At 37.1% G+C, this 21,792-nt stretch overlaps 1 protein-coding gene across 2 annotated transcripts; it reads left to right on the forward strand.

Annotated features, from left to right (window-relative positions):
• Positions 1 to 34: 34 nt before the first annotated feature.
• DNAAF10 (dynein axonemal assembly factor 10) lies at positions 35 to 21,343 on the forward strand. Of its 2 annotated transcripts, XM_036908220.2 has the most exons (8): positions 45 to 444; positions 8,270 to 8,370; positions 10,144 to 10,274; positions 12,462 to 12,563; positions 14,741 to 14,856; positions 15,551 to 15,685; positions 17,838 to 17,935; positions 20,401 to 21,343. In XM_036908220.2, the coding sequence occupies exons 1-8, from the start codon at positions 106 to 108 to the stop codon at positions 20,606 to 20,608; spliced, it is 1,230 nt and encodes a 409-aa protein (XP_036764115.2). In that variant the 5' UTR covers positions 45 to 105; the 3' UTR covers positions 20,609 to 21,343. The 2 variants fall into 2 exon arrangements, with proteins under 2 accessions (XP_036764116.2, XP_036764115.2); XM_036908221.2 differs by lacking the exon at positions 15,551 to 15,685 and having other exon boundaries at positions 35 to 444.
• The last annotated feature ends 449 nt before the right edge of the window (positions 21,344 to 21,792 follow it).

The raw sequence follows: 21,792 nt of genomic DNA on the forward strand, positions 1-21,792 counted from the left end.
TTGCACTCTCTACTATGTGCATATGCGAAAGCATAGGTAAAGGTGATTAACAAATTCGCGTTGTAGAAGAAGAAAAATCTTGGTGACTTCAGTACCGCATCTGGCATGTTCTGGACAACTCAATCCAACTCGCTAGGGCGTCAGGGGGAGAACGGCAAGCGGGAGGGACTAACTGTCGTTACTGTTTGGAGTTTGGTTTACCGGTTAGTGTTTTGTCAATATTTTGGTGTGCCTGTTCCTGGAGGCGAAATCCGCTGGACCATGTCGGCCTTCGAGAAGCCTCAGATCATCGCTCATATCCAGAAGGGCCTCAACTACACGGTGTTTGACTGCAAGTGGGTGCCCTGCAGCGCCAAATTTGTGACCATGGGCAACTTCGCACGGGGCACTGGCGTCATTCAACTGTACGAGATCCAGCACGGTGACCTAAAGCTGCTTCGGGAGGTGGGTGCCGGGTCGAAACTGCCCAGTTCCAGGATGTGGGACTGCCTTTGGGGGGCGAGTGCTGATTCCGGTGGGGAATGGAGGTGGGAGGGCTCTGCATTTCTTTTGCTAAAGCTTTCGTTCAGCATACCCTCAAAACACAGTTCAAGCTGCGCAGGACAAACGAAGCTGATCGCAGATTGAAGAATACTTCGACGTAAAACGCTATTTTGTCCGAGTCCTGAATTCTCTGCGAACTAGTTCATCCGCGCCCCGCTGGCCCCTTCCTGCAGCCAGTCCTGTGCGAGGTCCTTGGGAAGTGACGTTAAGACTTCGTGTCTAAATTCGAAGCCCTTCTGGGCAGTGCCCAGTTGTTTGTGGAGAATCTTTTAATAGGCCCGTGTTAATAAAATGCTTTTCATACAAGCAGAGCCAAAGCGGCCACCAGGATGCTTGCGGTGTGATTGGTGGAGACAACCTAACACATTTATTCCTTCAGCAAGTATCGACTGATTACCTGGTATTCCCAGGCATGTGAATCACGATCTCCCCGATTTCGTGAGTTTATTTTTCTAGTAGGAGAGGGAATCAGCTAAATAATCAAATCGAGAATGTATAAATACAAACCGAGGTGAATTATCTAATATAAAGGAACACGGTTCTATGAGAGTAAAAACAGATTTAGGATGAGTAGAAAAGCTCACTAGGCCAAACGAGGAGTAGAGGAGGTTTCCAGAGGAAACAGCATACTTTTAGCTCATCAATGGGAGTTTATCGCGTTCAGAAACAGGTAATAATAAGGAGGGACCAGAGGTCGCAAGATCTGTATGTCATTTAAAAGATTTATACCTTTTTTCCAAGAAAAACAGGACATTATTGGAGGACTTTACACAGGGAATGACAAGATTCGGTTTACAAGTTTTGTAAAGTTTGCTAGTGAAAGAATTAGAGAATAATAATGTTAACATTTTTATACCTGTTTACAGTTTTAAAAATACCCTGATGGGTCAAGTCATACTGACGTGTTTAGGGTTGTGATAGACTGCAGGGAAGGTTGAGAACTCCAGGGATCAAATGCCACCGAGACAATCTGCTTGAAGGAGATTGGGGTTAAACTGGTAGATAATGAATCAATACATTTTGGATAGGCAAGCTTAGATCAGAAGGTATGTAAAGCCCCATCCCACTTGAAATTTCTATGAGTGCCAGTTTCCTGTTCAGTTTGTATTTTTTAACCAGGCACCTCAGCAGAGTTCCTAAACATGACTTGTTTTTTTCCACCTTTCCTTAAATTGTTCAGCACTTAGCTCCCGGTCACCTGGTGCTCTTTGAAGGTTCAGTTCAGATTGACTTAGGAAGTTCCCTCCTGACCCCCACACAAATTAACTGTCCTTTACATTGCATTCCTAGGGTACTTTTCTGTGCCACACGTAGATCATTCTGTCCCATTTATCTGTAATTAGATTGTAAGCTCCTGGAGAGCAAGGACAGTGTCTTTCTTTAGTGGTTTGTAAGGAGCAGCCATTCAATAAATTACGTGTTAAAAGAATGAGTGAATGTATATCTGTAAAAGGCTATAACTTGGGAACTTTAAATATTGTTTTAGTCATCCTTAATTGGGGGCAAGGGTTTGAACAAATGGGAAAAATTGGAATAGTGTACAGGAACTGAAAGGGGAAGTATTAGGAATAAAACAATCAGAGCCCAACTAGAGAGCATCTACAGACTTGTGACTTAAATAATTTGTGTATACTTCAAAAATAACACTTATTTTGTAAAGTGAAGTAGTTCTATTTGTCAATTTTACTTTTTAAGCAATATGTGTTCATGATAGAACACTTAAAAATGCAGATGGGAAAAAGAAGAAAATAAGTATCACCCATTATCTTAATCCTAGGTATAACTACTTTTCCTATTTTTACCTCTGGGTCTTCTTTATATCATAAACGTCTATTGAGAATCTACTATTTCAAGGTATGATGCTAAGGAAGGATCAAAGGTATTTGAAAGATGAGTCCCTTCTAAAGAGTCTACTGTCTGAAGAGGATGAAACAAATGCAAAAGCATATTTAAGAACTTATATTGCATCTAGTTATGACAAATACAAGGTATCTGGGGCAAGGCCCCATTCGCATCATTTTAGAAAGAAAGGAGGTAGATACTGTAATTAAGAAAGAAGCTAAATAGGTAGCAATTTGGGGTTCACTTCAGATTGGAGGTACAGTGGAAAAGAACACAGGTTAAATGTAGGCTCAGTGATTCTTAGCCCTCACCATGCCTTGATCTGTTGTGTGTTGTGTTGCTGCTGTTTTTCTGTGTGTGTGTGTTAAAATACTCATGTCTTGGTCCCACCTCTAGAAATTCTGATGCTGTCAGACTCTTGCATCTAAACTAGAGTGAGTCCTGAACACAGTATTGTTTAAACCTCAACCAGATGATTCTAATGACTACCAGGGTTCACTACCTGGTAGATGAACTGTTTACTAAAATATTAGGAAACACACTTGATTTTATCATTGTGGAAACACCTCATGCTGTGTGCTCCAAAGCCCATGCATCCAAGTTAAAGAAATGGGTGAAGGAAGCAAGTGGGTCTTTGTTGACACCATCCTTATCTTCTTACTGAGGATGGATAGGGAATGAGAACAGGGCCTCCAGGAACAGTTGAGCAGTTTGCTGCACCAAAACAGGTGTGACCAAAGGTGCACGTGGAAGCTGAAATCCATGTCTTTTCTCATCAAGCCTTAGAAGTGTGACACTCCATTAGCCTATAAAGGGCAACTTTTTCTAATTGGCACAGAGGACTAGGGGTGGCCCTGAGAAATAGAGTCATAGTTGTGAATGTTTAAACATTACTAATAAGCTAATAAAGTTCTGCTTTTTTAGCCCTATGCCACTGAATTCACTGCTTGTTAGCATTTGGTTGACTAAACCTTTTAATGTTAATTAAGTAGTGCCAGGATGTGGAGGAGGAAATACTGACAAGATGTACTAGACCCACCCACAGACAGAACAAAAATAGCTCATGGGAATTATTGATCATGGGCTTCTGGAATCACATTCACTTACTGTAACAAAGAACCAACAGGCTAAATATGACCATTATTGATGGTCATTTCAGTACCATGTAATAGAAGTTACCATACTGATTTTCTTTGTGAAACAAATTTCCCAAAATCTTCATTTTTTTTAAACCAATCAGTTTTCTAGCAAGAAAAAATTTAAGTAACCACTGCATTTTTTCCCATCTTTTCTGTTCCAAAGGTAAAATATTTAACTGGGGCTTGGAGGGAGCCTTATTATGAACTATAAAAAATTACCTTCATTCCAGTGTGCCTCTTCATTTAGCTACAATTGTAATTGCTGTGAATCTGAGGAAAGGGAAAACAAGCCTGCTTCTCTTAAGTCCATTCTCCAGCATAGCTCAGCCCTTCTCAGCAAAGCACAATCTTCACCACTGTGCAGATGTTTAAATATGCTTTTATATTTTAGTTTGACTCTTGTACAAGACCACTAGTGTCTATAAATTTGTTTATGTTTCTTTGATATAAGGAGAAAGTGAACATGAAGCATAAATATTATATATGTTATAGCTTGTAAAGATAGGAATGAAGGTAAAAACCCAAGGACAGAAATCTAAAAGCGGGTTTGCTTCAGGCCTATACCATTTACCTCACCATTTTAGGATTGGAACATTTCTTTGGTACTTAATATAACTTGCAGGTTTACAGAATAGGGGCTACATAATAAAATGTTTATTTAATTGATTTACATGTAGGCCTGGGAGCAGACTTGTTTAGTAGAAAGAGCTTGGAGTCTACCTGGCACAGAGACGTTGAGCAAGTCTTAGTCCTCTGAACCTGTTTCCTCATCTGGAAAGGGGTGCTCATATACTTAACTGGCAGTTGTGTGTGTTAGAAAGAGAAGGGGTGGTCTAGTTTAGAAGAACATCTGAAATAGTATCCGATACGTGTGTTCAACATATGGATACTGGTTTCATTATTGCATATAAATGACACCAGAAACTGGTGTGTCACGTGAAAACATGGGAGCAGTGGGAGTGTGCACTCCATCGGGGGCTTCTCTCTCCCTGGCACTAGGTCAGACAGATTAACAGATATTTATATTTCCATTCAACAAGTGTTGGGCACTTACCAGGTATTGAACAAATTGGACAAGGCCCCATTTGCATCATTCTAGAAATGATCTATCTAGAGGGAGATAGACACTGTAATTGAATGAATAAAATAAGTTTATTACTAAGTTCAAGAAAGCAGATAAAACAGTGATTTGGGTGTTCCACTTCAGATTGGAGGAGCAGGGAAGTCCTCTTAAAGAAGGTGACATTTAAATGGAAATATGAATTGACAGAAAAAAGAAGATATGATGATCTGATGGAAGAGCAGTCTAGGTAGTGGGGACAGTAGATGCAAATGCCCTGAGGTAGAAATGACTTCGGTGTATCTGAAGGGAAAAAGAGTGTAGTAGAGAGAAGGAAGGTGCCGGAAATGAGGTCAGAGAGACAGGCAACGCTGGATTTCAAAGGGCTTTATCACATTTTGTATACCTTAGGCCCTGTGCCACTTTTGTGAGTCTATGCCTTCTATGTACATACATTTTATTTCATTCCATTATATTTGTAATAAAGACCCTTTTAGCATTTGTGCAATGACAGACGTGAAAATACCTATGTACATACATTTTATTTCATTCCATTATATTTGTAATAAAGAGCATTTTTAGCATTTGTGCAATGACAGACGTGAAAATACCTAGTATAGGGTCTTTCATGATGGAGTGTGCTCAGTTTGGTTTCCTTCTAAGGTGGGGATTCTTAGATGTGTTCAGGTGTCAGAACGTCTGGAAATGGTTGTGCTGTTTCTGAAGCACCATGAAATAATTGGAATAGTCTGTTCCATCTCTGCACAAGGAAGGGTTTTTCTGGTAGAAAAACGACTGTATTCTGATCTTTACATCACAAGAAGTAACCATGCATAAATTTTTTTATCCTCATTTCTAGGTTTTCTTATTGGTATTCATTTGCTAGTATTTTCTAGCAGACAAGTTTTAAAAACTTGAAAAAAACTTAAACTTGAGAAAAGCATCCATTAGCTCTTTTGTTTGTTTGGGAGAATTTATGTGGTTACCAGAAGATCAGTGTGTTCTGGGAGCACAGTCTGGTATTCTCTGTTCGAAAGGGTCTAAAGGTGAAAGTTAGGTAAAGAAATAACACAGGGAGGGAAGTTTTTGCTTCCCAACTTTTTATTACCAGCAACAATAAAATCTTAACTGTGTGCTTACTGTAGGGACTGAGCAGTAGAGGTTAGCTCTTACCTCTTCTGTGGCCTGGGAAGAAGAGAAGCCCCATCCGAGGCTCCAGGTGATAGCAGTGAGATTACACGAAGCAGAATGCTACAGCTGGTGGAAGAGAAGGAAGTGGATGACCTGTCTTCCCAGGTCTTCTCTGAGAATTTCCCCAGAGAGTTATATCAATATATGATGCAAACTCCCCACAGGTCCTAATCCCCTTGAGTCCCTAGAACCACGTTCCTGTCCATCATGGCCCACCTGCTGCTGACCTCAGAGGCTTGCCTTCTCCCTGTGCCTCAGCCTGTGGGGGCCATTAGCAGTGACTTAGAGCTTGGGCCCAGTGGGAGACAAATGGGAGGAAGGAGTGGGTAGCTCTTCCATCAGTTGGCCTAAGTTGAAACTGAATTCCTTTAACCATAGAAATTGTGTTAGTAGTGATTAGGTGCTATACCACTGTCTATATTAATTTCAGGCACTTTTATCTGGGGGATGGTGGTGAGAGCAGAAGTGATTTGGAGTTGGGAACTACATTGTTAAGTTGAGAAAATCTTGATTCCCTATGTTGCCACGTTGTAAGATACTCTTACAGAAGTTGGAAAAATAACTGAAATAACTGAATATCAATTTTCTGATACTGTAGGTAACTGATGCTATCTCGAACCACCTATGCATTTAAAGGAAAAATAATTATTGTTTGGTTCTGTGTTTTTCATCAGTACAGCCTTTTGTAACCATGTTACTGTGGATGACTGACTTTGTTTACAAGGGGGCTTTATTTTAGACCTGGCTACATAGTAACTGCTAATTTATCCAGACCGAAACAGTGAGAAAGCTCAACAAAGCTGCTAGTTTCCAAAGCCCTATACCATATAGTGGTATCTTTTCAACCATGAAGGAAAAGTTCAGTTATAGTTTAAGTGAATTTTATTTTCTTCTTCTTTAAAAATTGCTGTGTGATGTATCCTCTGTGGAAGTGCTCAGCCACACCCTGAAAGTGGCAGGGAAATTATTTGTTAAATTGTATGAAACAAGCCAACCTAGTGGGAAGGATGAAGATTCGCCCAGGAACTGAAGGGTTACAAGGGGAGATGCCCTAGAAACTGGAGAAGTCTGTGGAGGGAAAAGTTTATTCTGATATATTGTTAAGTGAAGAAAATTAAGCAAAAGGGAAATATATTATGATCCTATATTAAAACAAACCTACGTGTGTTTGTAAATGTGTAGAAAAGGTCGAGAAGAACAGGGATCAGTTCTGGGGAGCATCAAAGGGAGACTTTGTTCTTACCCTTCAGTTTTTGATTGTGTTTGATTTTTTTATAGGGAATGTGTGTTGCTTTTGTAAACATTCAGAATAAAAACATTTAAATATTGTAAGCAGCTGAATATGAGGAGCAGTTTTGCCCCATGAAGGCTGACAGTAAATGGGAGGTGATACAGGGGCCACAGTGTGGCGTGGGGCAGGCAGCGAGTAGTGGCCTCTTTTAATTCCAGATTATCCAGAGTTCCTAAGGACCAACCAAGGCAGCAGGAAAAGCAGGCGCCAGTGACCTGTGCATGTGGAGTTAGGTGGGTGGGGGCATCAGAGAAATGGGAAGCATCTGGCAGTAAAAGAAGGTCACTGGAAGACCCACAGAAGTATGGGGGTAGCTGAAAACAGCATAGTGCGTGTGTGTAAGTAGAGGAGTCAGGTAGGAACTGGGTTGTAAACTCCTTGAAGGATGGCCGGTCTCATTCATTTTCATATCCTCTTCTGCCTACTTCATTGACCTGCTTTTAGTGGGAACTCATTAAATGTTGAACACCTGAGTTGGGTAAATCTGTAAAGCTGGAGGCCTGAGCTCTTCGTCTGTGACAAGAGGGTGTTAAATTAGATTGTTTCCAGGGACCCTTTTCGTGATAGGTTCTTCACGTGATGTCCATAAGCCACATCCTTTAAATAGTGCGTCAATATATGGTGACTTTATAACATGATTATATGCAGTACTTGGAGCAGTAGCCATTTAAAGAAACCTCAGAAGACTGGCTAATCCATACTAATAGCAGAGCCTTTGGTACACACAGGTATACACAGATCTCTATGGTCTCAGAGTGAGCAGGACATAAACATTCTCAGTTTATAGGGTTCTTCAGGGAAAGCTACAAGAGACACATAAGTTTTGTTCCTGTAGCCATCTGGAGAGAATAATATCTTCACTATGTTCTCATTTCTATCGAGGATCTTAAAGAAGAATACCTTATTACATGCTGAAATTTTCATATTTGCAAACCAATGGAGATGATAGACTTGTCAGCATTTGAATGTCTCATTAGAAGAGAGGAAAGGCAAAATTAAATCTCATTCTTTTTGATGATCATGTACTTTTAAACTATAGAAAAATAACTAAAGGAAAAGCATGATTATCTTTATCAGAAAACATTTTAATTGCTTTTTATATTGTGTGCTTTATTTAAATTCCATAATAGAGCTATACATATTGTGGATTATAAATATCTGCTTACATAAATAGTGTATCCTCTCTCCCTCCCTTTTATCAAGATTGAAAAGGCCAAACCCATTAAATGTGGAACATTTGGTGCAGCGTCTTTACAGCAGAGAAATTTAGCTACTGGAGATTTTGCTGGAAACCTACATATATGGTAAGATTATTTAATCAGTATTAAGATGTGAGACAAGCAATTTCTTTCTTCTTACTCTTTCTCTGAAAGAATTCTAATTTTTAAATGTTTCCTTGCTCGGTTTTAATTATTTAAAAATGCAAAAACTATCTTTTATTATACATTTCTAGATTCACAATTCAAAATCCACTTTAAAATGCTAACCTATTTTCTAGATATTTTGAATAATGTTATCAATATTTATTTCCACAAATGTTGTTTGGTACTAGCATCTAATACCCTGTATTTGTAAATAAAGGCTATTCCCCTCCACCTTGAAGGATGCAATATATAAAAGTACACGTACATGACAAGAACAATTAGATATTTACATTTCAGCAAGACATTAGGCATTACAGAATGATACAGAGTTATTGTTTAATGTTTTTAATATAGAACTCCCAATTTATTTAAAAAAACGTTTTTAAATGCGTTACCTAACATCTAAGCACAACTTTTTAGGAACATATCTGTTGATTAAATAAAGATAAACCTGTTTTGAGTGAGCAAAATTACAATTGTGCCAAATGCCTCTAATTTTTCATACTTTACCTAGAATTATTTCCTCATATTTAAATTAGTTATTTGAAGTTCCTCCAGGAATATATTTTATTGTAATTATTTAAAGTATACAGTAATGTTCTAGAAAGAAACTATCTTCTCTACCTCATGTTTTCTAATGTGACCTTCCTTGATTCTAAGTAATGTTTTAAAGCTGTCTGTAAAATGTTTTGCTATCTGTAAAAATAGCAAAACAGTTCTTTTAAGTAGAGCCTCAGTGCTAACAAGTCTCTCGATTCTCTCACAATGACACTACAAAGAGGAACATCGTCTCTAGGTTGAGCTATCTCAAATTTTGATTAGTGAGTTTTTACTAATAAATCTTGACCTAGTATTAAGTTGGGATTACATTTCATGAATAACTACATTCATTTTTTTTTTAAGTATGTCATTGAAAACTCAGTAGTTAAAGAGCAAGGTGGATAGAAGCTCTAATAGCAAAACAAAAGAAGGGGGACTGGAAGGAGGCAAGAAAAGGGATGTGTTCATGTAACCTGCTTGAGCCATTCATCACCCAGCCAGACACACCTAGAAAGAGGTACTTTCCTACGTTCCTCTCTTAACTAATCTGAACTAGACAAACTTAAGCCAGTTTGACTGATATTTATTGTGACCAGAATGATGATATGCTGAATATAGATGATGGTCAGTATGGAAAATAGTACGTCATAAAGAAAGAAATGTAGACCGAGTAAACGCTACTCATGTTATCCTTCCCAAAAATCTCAAGATCAAACTACTAAGGCCTGCTTTGGAAACATTCTAGATCACTTTGAATTTACTCTATATTTAAAATAGTGATGATCAGACTTGTCCCAGAGCATCAGCAGATTTGGTACCTCGTCCCAGAGATGCTCATCCGATGTGTCTTGGGAGGAGGCCATGTATCTGCGTTAATTGGTAAGCACACTTGGTAACCCCTGTGCTGAGGTTCTACGCAGATCATCTTTGAGGACCACAAAGTAAATGGGGCTCAGGAGTTAGGATCCCAAGTTGAACCATGACAGTTCTCATTGAGGGCTTGAAAGAAGCAAAGGTGGAGAGAAAAAATTGGAAGTAAATGTATAAATTACCTTCATAGCAAAACCCTTATTTTAAAACAAAAATCTAAGTATTGTATGCATTGTTAAATTTTAGTAGTGGACAAATGTTTGGACATGTGGAGTAAGTCAGAAGCTGTGTTCTGTTGTTTAGGAATTTGGAAGCTCCAGATATCCCAGTATATTCTGTAAAGGGCCACAAAGAAATTATAAATACTATAGATGGTGTAGGTGGACTAGGAATCGGGGAAGGAGCACCTGAAATTGTGACTGGCAGCCGAGATGGTAAGTCAAAGTATTCTATGTGCTTAAATTTTCTTTGTAGATAAATCTCTATGCAGCGGTATATCCTCTGTATGTGAAAACCCTCATCAGTAAACCCCGACTCACTAAATCTCATAGCCTACCTTTTTAATAGGAAGGTTTGATTTCATAGCCCTCAGTTGTTTCAGACTTTAGGGTATTTTGAGAGAGAGGCAAGCACTTACTATTTTAGTTCTGAGCAAGTGTAACAAATAACCATAATTTCCTATGAACCTTGAAGGACTTAAAATCTCTTTACAGGTTTCTGAGGCGGCTGATGATATAATGTAGGTGGCATCTTTTCATTTTCTTTTTTTAAAAAGCAGAATTAGTACTTGTGAAAATTGTCATTTGACGGCTGGTTGAACACTGACGTTCTGTGATCCTTCCGCCGAGCCTTGTAGAAAGCGCCAGGGGCACCAGCTCTGCCTCTCCAGCCCGGCGTGACTCCCGAGAAGCAGGCCTTCTGATGTCCAGAGCTGTTCTGAGAACTGGAAAGGAGTCACAACTGTTGCCTCTTCACCAGGGGCACATAGAAATTTGGTACCTAGGTGGGCTTGGCTAATTTCTTAATGGATGTCTGAGGCCATGAGGAAATTGTTTTACAAAGAAAAGTGAGATGCAATTTTCTAAGAGTTACTTAAGAGTGATTGTGCTTTAGACATCAGTTTTTTACATCATGAAAGCAATATGGAAAAAAAAAAAAGCAATATGGAATATGGAAGGAAAAATAACATTCAATCTACCATACTAGCATACCCATTAGATTTGTTTTCCTTACTAGTCTTATATACAATTTTATGTAGTTAACAGTGTGAATGTGATTTTTATCTTAACATTTTTCATTTAATGTTTTGTCATACACAAATGTTGCTGTTTCCATATACTTTTCAAAAGTATTGTTTCAATAGCTAAATGTATAATGTTCTATCCAGTGATGTGTCACAGTGAACCATGCCCCTGTTAGTAAGCATTCAATTTGCTTCAAGTGTTTTATTTTTGGGGGAGAGTGACTTACAAAGAGTAAAAAAATGCGTATCATCATACATATAGCTCTTTTGGAATAAAAGTATTTTATGATTTAAAAAATTTATTGTCAAACTTTCCAAAGTACCCTTTACATTATCAGCTCCAGTAGATGAGGTAGAGCTCCAGACTACTCTGCCAGCACTGATCTTTCCCCCCGATATTTTTTAGGTAAAAATGGTACTTTCTTTCCAACTTATGTTAATGTCTTCCTGTATCTCTTTAGTAGCTAATTTTGCTGTGTGAATTGTGCACATTGTTAGCTCACTTAACTGTTATAAGCTTAATATGAATCATCAATTTGTATGAACCCTGTAATTTAATAATCTTGTCACATTTGTGAGAAATTTTTTTCTCCTTAAAGCTGCCTTTTTAATGACCAACTTAATTTCATCCTTGGAGATAAATCTAGTGGGATAGTTCCTCTTTTTCTGAGTTCATTACCCCTTTTAAGGATATTTTGCCCTTTTCCTGTTCTTTCAGGTACTTGCCTTTTAGCCACCTTATTAAGTGCCTTTGTGTTTCTCATAGGCAATGATGCCATTTAGTTAGTAGTCCTGTAATTTGCATTAAAATAACTGGGTTGAAATTAAAATAAGAATTATTTGTTAATTTTATTTACTATTTTGCTTTTCTCTATTGCCACAGGAAAATTAAGTTTAATTGTACATGAGATAGTATTCTAAAATCCATATAAAAATCATAAATAGAAAAATGAGAGTTTATTCATCTGTATAAGAAAAAAATGCCATTGCTTATGTGAGTAGTAAGGAAAAAAATAAAAATTAAGATGACACTGGTATTCCAAATAAACAGCACATTAGTTTTAGGCTCAAAGAAAATAAGGCATGGTTTGAATTATATATGTACATTTGTGTTTTCCTTGCCTACCATACCTTCTTGATAATTTAGGAACCAGCTGTTGGCTTTTCTGTGTAGCTATTCAGACAGTAGCATATGGATTATAGTATCTCTGATATTATATATAATTTGCCCAATTAGAAGTCAGAAAAATGTATTTTTCAGATGTAATAACATCTATAATTCTGCCATGTACACCACAGGAAGCCATAGAAAGAGATGCAGAAGAGAAATGTCATCATTTACTATTGAATTTTGCCAACTCACTTTTACTCGTGGCAGGAACTGTGAAGGTGTGGGACCCAAGACAAAAAGATGATCCTGTTGCTAATATGGAACCTGTACAAGGAGAAAACAAGAGAGACTGTTGGACTGTGGCATTTGGTAAATTATTCAAGACCCCTTGCATTTGAAGGATTAGATAGTAAAAAAGCACAGTGCTTCAAGGAGGCCCTGATGGTCTTTTTATGGTCTATTTTGTGGATTATTGTGATAGCTTATTGAGGCAAATAGACATGGTAGTTAATGTCAGCTTCTGGGGCCAAGGTTTGAATACTCACTGTGCTACTGTTTGGCTCTGTGACTGGCTTTGGTATCTTGGGACAAGAATCCAAACTTCTCTGTTCCTTGGTTGCTTCATTTATAAAATGGAACTAATAATAGAATTTACCCAATAGTGCTGTTATGGGGGTTCAATCAGTTAAAACATATAAAGTGTGTAGAATTGTGCTTAGATTATGAAGTGCTCAAAATATTTGCTATTGCTATGTACTTCTGTTTAACTAGATCATATTGACCTAATTTATAACCAGATGCCATTAATGGAGCTAAGAAGAGCTTCAGGTGCAAATGGTAACCCAGCAAATCTTACATTATACCCTACACAGGTTATATTTATTATAGTTATGCTATTACAACATATTTCTTATAATTGGATATCTGTGTTACTCTACTAATACTTAAAACGAATATTGATTTTGTAGGATTAATTGATGTGTGCCATTGTGTCTCTTTCTGAGCCCCAAAATTAGAATAATTTTTGCCACTAAAGGATATAGGCCACACTTAGTTTAAAACCTCTATTTTCTTTCCCCTTTTCCTATTATAATCCTGTGTAGATAACAGACATTAAAAATGGGATTTAACAATATATGTGAACTGCTTAACTTTCTATGTTATTTTGAGATTGCACCATTATTAAGAGGAAAGTTTTAGATTTCCAATTCCAAAAATAAATTATTGTATGGAAATTCTAAAAGATTAAATGTACAAGCACAACATTCTTATATTATGAGCAATAATATATAAACTTAAGACATGTACACTTTGGGGAGAAATTTCAGGATAAATATTTAGAATTATCACCTAAACATTAATATAACAATTACAAAATGATTATCTTTGGGTCTTTTAAAGCCTTTCATCATTGATCTGCAGGAAATAAGTGCAGTTTTAAATATGGGATATTAAGTTAAAAAAACATTTACCCATTGATTTGACAATATCTTATGAATGCCCAGTATGTGCCAAGTATTGTGGGCTTGCAAAGGTGAAAAGACTCACATCCTAGCCTCAAGAAGCTTACAGTTTAGTAAAGAGGGGATGATATCTATATTAATTATACTACCAGGTTGGAGTGAAAAATGTCACAAGAGTCATGGATGGATGAATGCAGGAATCCCCAGGGAGAAATGGCTGGGGAGGAAGAACATTTTGACCTCAGACCAAGGATACATAGGACTTGAACCACTGAAATTGGGAGGAAATTTCAGGCATAAGGAATAGCTTAAAAAGTGCCCAAGAAATATGTAGAAGTGGTAGGAAAAGCTTTAAGGATGGCTCAGGGCCACAGCCAGAAGTGTTTAGATGGTGCCAACATGGTAGTAAATCCTTGAAGGTTTCTGCAAGGATGAGATGTGATCAGAGCTTTAGGAAGACCAAGCTAGCGCTGTGTAGTGGGGACAGATGAGTAGCAGGGGTACTCCAGAAAAAAAATCCCTGGGTCCAAGCAGCATGAATTTACAGATTGTAAACTTATTTCATGTGTGATCAGCCCTACAACCAAAACTATATCAAAGTGTGTTACAGCTTTGTTGTATTACAGGTTTCCTTGAAAAGACAACACCAGAACAGCATTTTGCAAAATAAATTTAAAGTAGTTTCTGTGTGTATCCAAATATAGTTACTGCCAAAGAAACAATAGATGCATAGCTGTATTTATTCTACCAAACCCTACTGTACTTGAACTGCAGTTGGCCTGTTAGTCTTTGCTGATGTAATAGAGAGAGAACATTTGCTTTCAACTTAGGATCTAATAAATACTTTCATGTATCCCCTCAGTACAGAATCTCAATGAATGAACTTTTAAAAAAAATTATTAGATACCAAATGAATAATCATGATGTCTTGTCATTAGTAAATTATTAGGAAAATGAGATTCTGCCTAATGTTATTTTTTTATCTGATTTGGTACAAAGTGTATATGTAGTTTCGTAAGATTATATTAGCAGCCTTCAAATTAGCATTTATAAAGATCTGAAATGTTGTATCTTGACTTGCAGGCAATGCTTATAATCAAGAGGAACGTGTTGTTTGTGCTGGCTACGACAATGGGGATATCAAACTGTTTGATCTCAGAAATATGTCATTGCGGTGGGAGACGAACATAAAAAATGGGGTAATGTACATTGGGATTATTTTTACTTTCTCTGAGCATGTTTTCATCTACCTCTGAACTGCTTACAAAAGGAAACCACCTCTAATAACTTATCTCAGTACAGCCCCTCTACCAGTGGTTCTGACCTTTTGGGGCTGCTAAGCCCTTTGAGAATCTTACAGAAATCATGGGTCCTTTCTTCAGAAGGTGAACACACTCCTAGATATGGTATGACAATGCTGGGTGGGTTAGCAGCCCTTGCCGCCTGTCTGTGGACCCCTGTGGGCCGTACAGTGTGCTACTAAAATAAGCTGGTAAGAGGCCTTTTTTCTAATACTGGAAAGCCTGAAATTGTAACAGCCTCCCCAAGTACTTTCAGAGTTCTGGGTCCTGAGCTGTACACTTTTAGTGAAGATTGTGGTTCCCTCCTGTTTTTCAGTCAGCCCAGACTTGGCTGTATAAAATAATTATGTAATAACTATTAACAATTAAATTATGGCTTTCCAAATTAATCTACTGAACAGAGTATCTAGGAATGCCTTGTTAATCCTATTAACAAGAAAAAATTTTTTTGCCTAAAAGTATTTGATGTATTGATTCCAATGATAAAAATGATTGTTAAAATGCTTTATGAGCATATAATTTTTAAGTTGTTTTACTTAAAAGAAACTCTTGTATAATTAGACCATCAATAGTAAATATTCTCTATTTTCAGGTATGTAGCTTGGAGTTTGACAGAAAGGACATAAGTATGAATAAGTTAGTAGCTACATCTCTGGAAGGGAAGTTTCACGTTTTTGACATGAGAACACAGCATCCCACCAAAGGTTTTGCCTCTGTTTCAGAAAAGGTAAATATGAGGGAAATATCTTTCTATGAAGAGGAATGTTCATAGCTTGTTTGACTAATAAATAGAAGTCACCAAGGTTCCTTCCAGGTCTTTCTATGAAGGGACCTATTTTTTTGTATTGTCTTGTGGGATTGTGACAAAAGTTGTTCTGTACAAAGAGTACTTTCCTAAAGTTTATCAATTTTAGACTTCTTGATTATAGTAAAGGCCTCAGTTGGCTAGGAGTCTTATTTTAGAGCTTAAGAGCAATCACAAAAAACTAGCTGATGTTAAAGATTTGACCAATGAAATAGTCTGGTGTTTTCTAATGAGTAAATAACATTTGTATTAATAGTCAATTACACACTTTTCAAAATATATCAACATATATACATTATATCCTATCATCACATTTTATATTCCCGCTTGCTATATTAAATGCAATTATTTAAAGTACTAATTGCTATGATTGCTACATAGTAGTTATAAAAATATTCATTTATACATATACATACATACATACTTGGCCTTATTCCAAAGGAAACATACAGTATTACAACATCAGAAAAATAGATGAAGAAAGTAGGGCAAAGGGAAAATACTGGCTAAAAGTAAAAAAAAAGTGATGCCTGGAGTAGGGGATTACATAAAATTCATGCTGAAACATCCTGTCATTTGCAAGAGATAGGTTGGAAATGGGACTCAGCTTCCTCAAGTATAAAAATAAAGAGCAGTTACAGATTGCTAATTTCCATAAGATTAAAATATATTTAAGTTGCTCAGGAAAGAAAAATTCACTCCTCTCCCTCCATTGTGGATTTACTAGTACTTCTCAAACCTTTCTATTTTGTCTTATTTTATTGTTACAATAATTATTATTATTGCATGTAAATTACTATCACTGCCTGATGAACTAAACTCTTAGCAAGGTAGCTATAAAGTATAATATTGTTTTGCTTTGTCATTTCAGAATATATTAAATATCTGTCAACAACATAAAGCACTTTACTAAATTGTTCCATATACAATTGTAACACGTCTTTCATTTTTTGTAAATCATGGTGTTGTCTCCAAAATTTTTTGTTATAGTTAATGAATCCAGTACTTGCTAAATCTTTCAATGACTGTGGTGTATTTTAAGTGGTCATTTCCCAAACTCTCTCTTTTTGGTTTTGAATCAACTTCCAGAAGAAAGAGAGAAGTTTAAACTACAAAAAGAAAGTTTAGTTTAACAGCATGAACCTAATCATTTGAGGACTCTCACACACTTTGTGCATTTTGAGAAATATGTTTTTATCTGCTAATGGTAATTCTTTTAAAAGACTATTAGTGTCAGATGTCAAGACTAATCACACACTAAACTGTGAAGTGTCTAAGTGTGGTTTAGATCAAGTCGGCCAGTCTCACTCCTACAAAGCAGTCTTTCATGTCTCGTCCTCCCTGCCTCTCCTCAGGGTCCTCACAGTGAATATTGCGCTCTTAATACTGATTTTACTTCCTGTTATTGAGGTGCTTACAAACTGTTAACCTTCTTCCAGTTGCCATTTGTCTTTTAGTTTAATATGACTGAGTAAGGCTTTGGCTTATTATGACCATAAACACTATCTGTAAGTCCTCATGGTCCTGATTTTGAAGACTAGACAAGTCAAGTGATATCAATTGAAGATAAGGCTCTGGGAGTTTTTAAGTTAAAATTCATTCTGTATATGGGAACTCTGTACTTCTCACTCAATTTTGCTATTACCTAAAACTGCTCTAAAACATAGTTTGTTTAAAAAAAACTCAGTCTATTCTTTTTTCCTTTAGGAGAAACTATATGCTTTGTTTTTGAGGGTCCCCCCACCCTTAGAATGAGCTAGAAAAATATGTAAAATCTATTTGCATAACTCATGGTATTATAAACTTAAATGCCCATTTAATTGATAACATCTTTTTTTAATCATGTAGAACTTAGTTTCTTAAAGCAATGAAGAAAAATGATGCTTTTCATAATTTCTGATGGACTCTTACAAATCTCCAGCCATTAGAAAGACATGCCTGAAAATAACTGTAATTACTTTTGTAACAGTTGAAATTATAGTAGAAAAACTATTTGCAGAGTTTCCTTTCTAGGGCAGTCTTTGTTTATCGTATAAACTTATAAACTAGTTGTGCTGCCTCTTCTCTTGTTTAGGCTCACAAATCTACAGTGTGGCAGGTCCGACACCTGCCGCAGAACAGAGAGCTCTTTCTGACAGCTGGGGGTGCCGGCAGCCTGCACTTCTGGAAGTAGTAAGTCTCTCCCAGTGCACATCGCTCCTTTTTAAGCTACTTGTGGGTGGAAGTAGGATTAGGTTGAACTTCATTATCTTCTGTTCCTCTTTTTACTGAGCTCATTTTGATATGACTTTAAATTTTATGATATTACGTAAGTGTTTTCTCAGCATTTTTATTATTATAGTTATTTATACTTAGTAAATAATATCTTCTTGACATTAAATCTATTTGTCATTTTAGTTGTGTCTTCCAATATATGTGAATAGCTTCAGAATAGTTCTTTTCATAGATTTGAAATCATTGTTTTGGCTAGTTTTTTTGTTTTTTTTTAATATGACAAATTTGACCAAAAGCTTTTGTGAAATATTGCCATCTGGTCCTTAGAACACTACCTCTAGAAAACAGGAAAAGGGTTGGAGTTCTGAGTTTTAATCCTGATAATTCAGTTGCCCAAGTTCAGGTAACATCACCAAAAAAGAACCAACACAGAGTCCAGGCCTCTGATTAGTCTCCAGGAAAAGTCTTGTCGTTGGGTTGCTTTCTGCATACTGTGAGCCGGGGGAGTGCCAGTGACGGCTGTGTTAAGGGGCTCTGAATTCCAAGTGCCCTAAGGTGACAGATCCTAGGTCAGCTGCTTAGTTAAAAGGCCTGATAAAATTGGGAGTTAATGGTGTATATGTATCTTTTCTAAACATCCCTCAACGCAAAAAACCATACAACACATGCACATAAATGAACGGTAAGGTGAATGCTTTAGATCAAGACTACATAGTTTCTGTGAGTAAAAAGCATAGGGAAAGTTTCAAGAGTTCTGAGAGAATGTCTGGCAGATAAGTCATCTGGTAATTTCCCATTTCCTAGCACCTTGCCTCTTGTCCTCCTCTGATTCTTCCAGCCCGGTCTCCACTCCCTCCTCGTTTGTTAGCCTCTGCCAACGCCCTTAGTTAAACCAAGCGGCTGCACATCACTTTGTACTTGACCAAACTCTTGCTTGAGGAACGAGTCCCAAGTTTCTTTGTAGTCCACATTGGGAGTTGTATTCCATGTGACGTACAAATGCGTTTACAGCTAGAATTTTTGCTATAGTGTAAAGTTGGATCTCAATACCGTTAGAAATTTGGAGTTTATCTCAATATGAGTCTTACTCCTTACCTTAACAGCTATTTAGTCTAATCTTCAGTTGGTTTGGAGCTTTGCTGTCAAGTATTCTATCAGCAAAGGAGAAAGTAAAATGGTATTTAGCTTTATTTTCACTTGTCTCCTTTGACAGCAAAGCAACTAACTTACAGATATTTACAGAGAACCTAACCAGAAATTCCTAGAGGAAGTCATCTAGTTATTCAGAAATTGTTTTTTTTAAATAAATGGACCCCCATATGCTGATTTTTTTTGCATATTTGAAACATACACATATATTCCTAAAATTTTAATAGACAATATGGAGGGTTTAAAAAACATGTTGTCTTTTAAATACTGAAGAACTGCATCCTTCACCAAGAGACATATGAAAAGTTATGCAAACTGTTTATTTATCTGAATATTTTATTCCTTTTAATCAAAAGAAGTGGTAGGGTCTGAAGGGAAGAAAGACAAGTAGGTTACTATCTGTCATTTCTTCCATTTCTGCTCTGCTTCTGAGTTGCTTTGTGCCCCTTAGACTCTTAGCCCTTTATGAGAACTTCAGAAATAAAAATGGTGTCATGGTTGATATGTAACAGGCTTTAAAAGGTTTTATGAGGAGAGGGACCCCTGTATTTCACTAGGAATACATCTCTGTGAAGAGAGGGATGTTTCTTCCCCACCCATTCTGGAATCTAAACCAAATAGTATTTAAGAGTTAACCTTTAGTTCTTCTTAGTTTATAAATTATGTTTTCTGCTGAAGGAAAACCAGTGTTCTTGGAATTGCTTTTTTCTTTTTTGAAACAATGGTGTTTGTCTTAAATCTCATCCCTGCAGTGCCTTCCCATAGGAATGGGACCCAGAGGGTCCTTAGGCTTGGATCTGTCTGGTGGAGCTCTGGGGTTAGAAACCAGGGTCTGTTCTAGAAGTGTGTGGGTGAGGTTCTGCAAATGTTACTTACAGCTTTTGCACATGTGGTTTGCCCATGGCATCTAGTCAGCTGATTCTAGAGAATTACAACTGAAGATTATCAAGAGCACCAAGTAAATTCATTAAAGAATGCTAGGTCAACCTAGAACTTTCACGTTAAAAGAGAAGATACGGATTCACACTGAACAGAATGATATTCAAGTTTTTAGAAGAACCAGCCCTTCATAGGATTTTTTGGGGGTTGAGATTAAAGTTGAAATAGTGTCACTTTATTTGCATACAGTTCTACATTAGCAAGATTCTTTAAGTATTTATTAGTTCCAGTAATCAACTGAGAAACAAAAATAGAGATATTGGAGTACATGTATAAAAATAACAGGGAGAATACTAAGGTTTATCTCCTCTCATCACTTTGATCTTTGTTTCCAGCGAATATCCTATTCAGCGGTCAAAGAAAGATTCTGAGGGAGTAGAGATGGGAGTAGCAGGTTCTGTCAGCCTTCTCCAGAACGTCACCTTGTCAACGCAGCCCATTTCCAGTTTGGACTGGAGTCCAGATAAAAGGGGTCTCTGCATCTGTAGTTCATTTGATCAAATGGTGAGAGTACTGATTGTTACAAAACTCCATAAAATTTGATCTGAAGACTGAACTTGAAACCTTCCAGAGGAGCACTTGTAGAATTCAGAGTGCGCTCTGGGACTCTCTGACTGTCTTGGAACAAAGGGGGATTTGACTGATGAAAAAGTCCCCTGAAGAAACCTCTGGGCTGGCCTGTCTCCAGGTGTATGATGTCGAGCGGTTGTTCTGGGACCAGCCTGGCCACTGCTTGCTGCTGCCCACAGGCCACCGCTCTCTCCAGAGCCAGCTCTGTTCCTTCCCCTCCAGGTCTAAGAAAGAGTAAATACTTGTATGTATTTAAGCATATTTTGAATTTGTTCTGCATCCCTAAGACTACTTATTTTATCATAACACTTGTGTTTTAGTGTTCACAGTATTGTGGTAGGGATCACTTAATTTGGTTTAAAATAATTTGCTTTGGTAAACTACTGTGAACTAAGCTTTGTAAACACACTTTGAGAGATTTCATTGTCTGTAAGTTTCTGTAAAGAATATTACTTTATAAAACTACCAAAGTAGCACAGTCAGACTAGATTTGGGTAAGTGTTTCCAGCAGTATAACTCATACAGTAAATACTTGATTTACAAAGACCTCTTTTTTTACTCAAAAAAAAAGGAGTTGAATCAGTGAGACTTTGGGTTGTTGATGGTAGTGATGTTGAGATGCACACAAGATTGTGAGGGTTTTGTAGCCTTATTTTTTGTCAAACCTTTTTATATATTTTATGAATAAATTTCTGTTCTAGCAATCTATAGATGACTTGATTCTTTTAGCTTCACAGCAGTAATAAAGCCAACACCATCACTTCTTTTGCTTTATAAATGCTTAATAAGGACTCCTTCATTCACTTTGTTTCTTTAATGTTCACCATATATTGAAGCTCAGTGGTATTAACTTTAGTCACACTTTCATTAAGCCTCTCCTCCTTCCTCCCCGTTCACAGGACAGAGCTGCCTGAAACATTTGTAATACGGAAAATTCAGGTGATTTCAGGGGTTCTTGGAAAGCCACTTGTTTAGAATATTAAATTCAGAAACTTAACTTTTTAAAAAAATCCTGAAATGTTTTGTAGCACAATGCTATAGATAAAATTATGGAGGTAAAAATTAAATTGAACTTAAAAAAAGCTGTTTCCTGCTGGGTTTGGGGGAGTTTTTTTGTTTGTCTTTTTTCCACTTTCAAAGAACAAGTGAAAACCTTG

This window comes from Manis pentadactyla, chromosome 2, assembly GCF_030020395.1.
Source record: "Manis pentadactyla isolate mManPen7 chromosome 2, mManPen7.hap1, whole genome shotgun sequence".
In the NCBI taxonomy this organism is placed as follows: Eukaryota; Metazoa; Chordata; class Mammalia; order Pholidota; family Manidae; genus Manis; species Manis pentadactyla.

Excerpts from the sequence above, each read along its gene's own strand:
- DNAAF10 (XM_036908220.2), top strand. The coding sequence starts at position 106 with ATGTTCTGGACAACTCAATCCAACTCGCTAGGGCGTCAGGGGGAGAAC. Across the intron at positions 8,371-10,143 it reads GCTGGAAACCTACATATATG|GAATTTGGAAGCTCCAGATA; the intron begins GTAAGATTATTT and ends TCTGTTGTTTAG. Across the intron at positions 14,857-15,550 it reads AGACGAACATAAAAAATGGG|GTATGTAGCTTGGAGTTTGA; the intron begins GTAATGTACATT and ends CTCTATTTTCAG.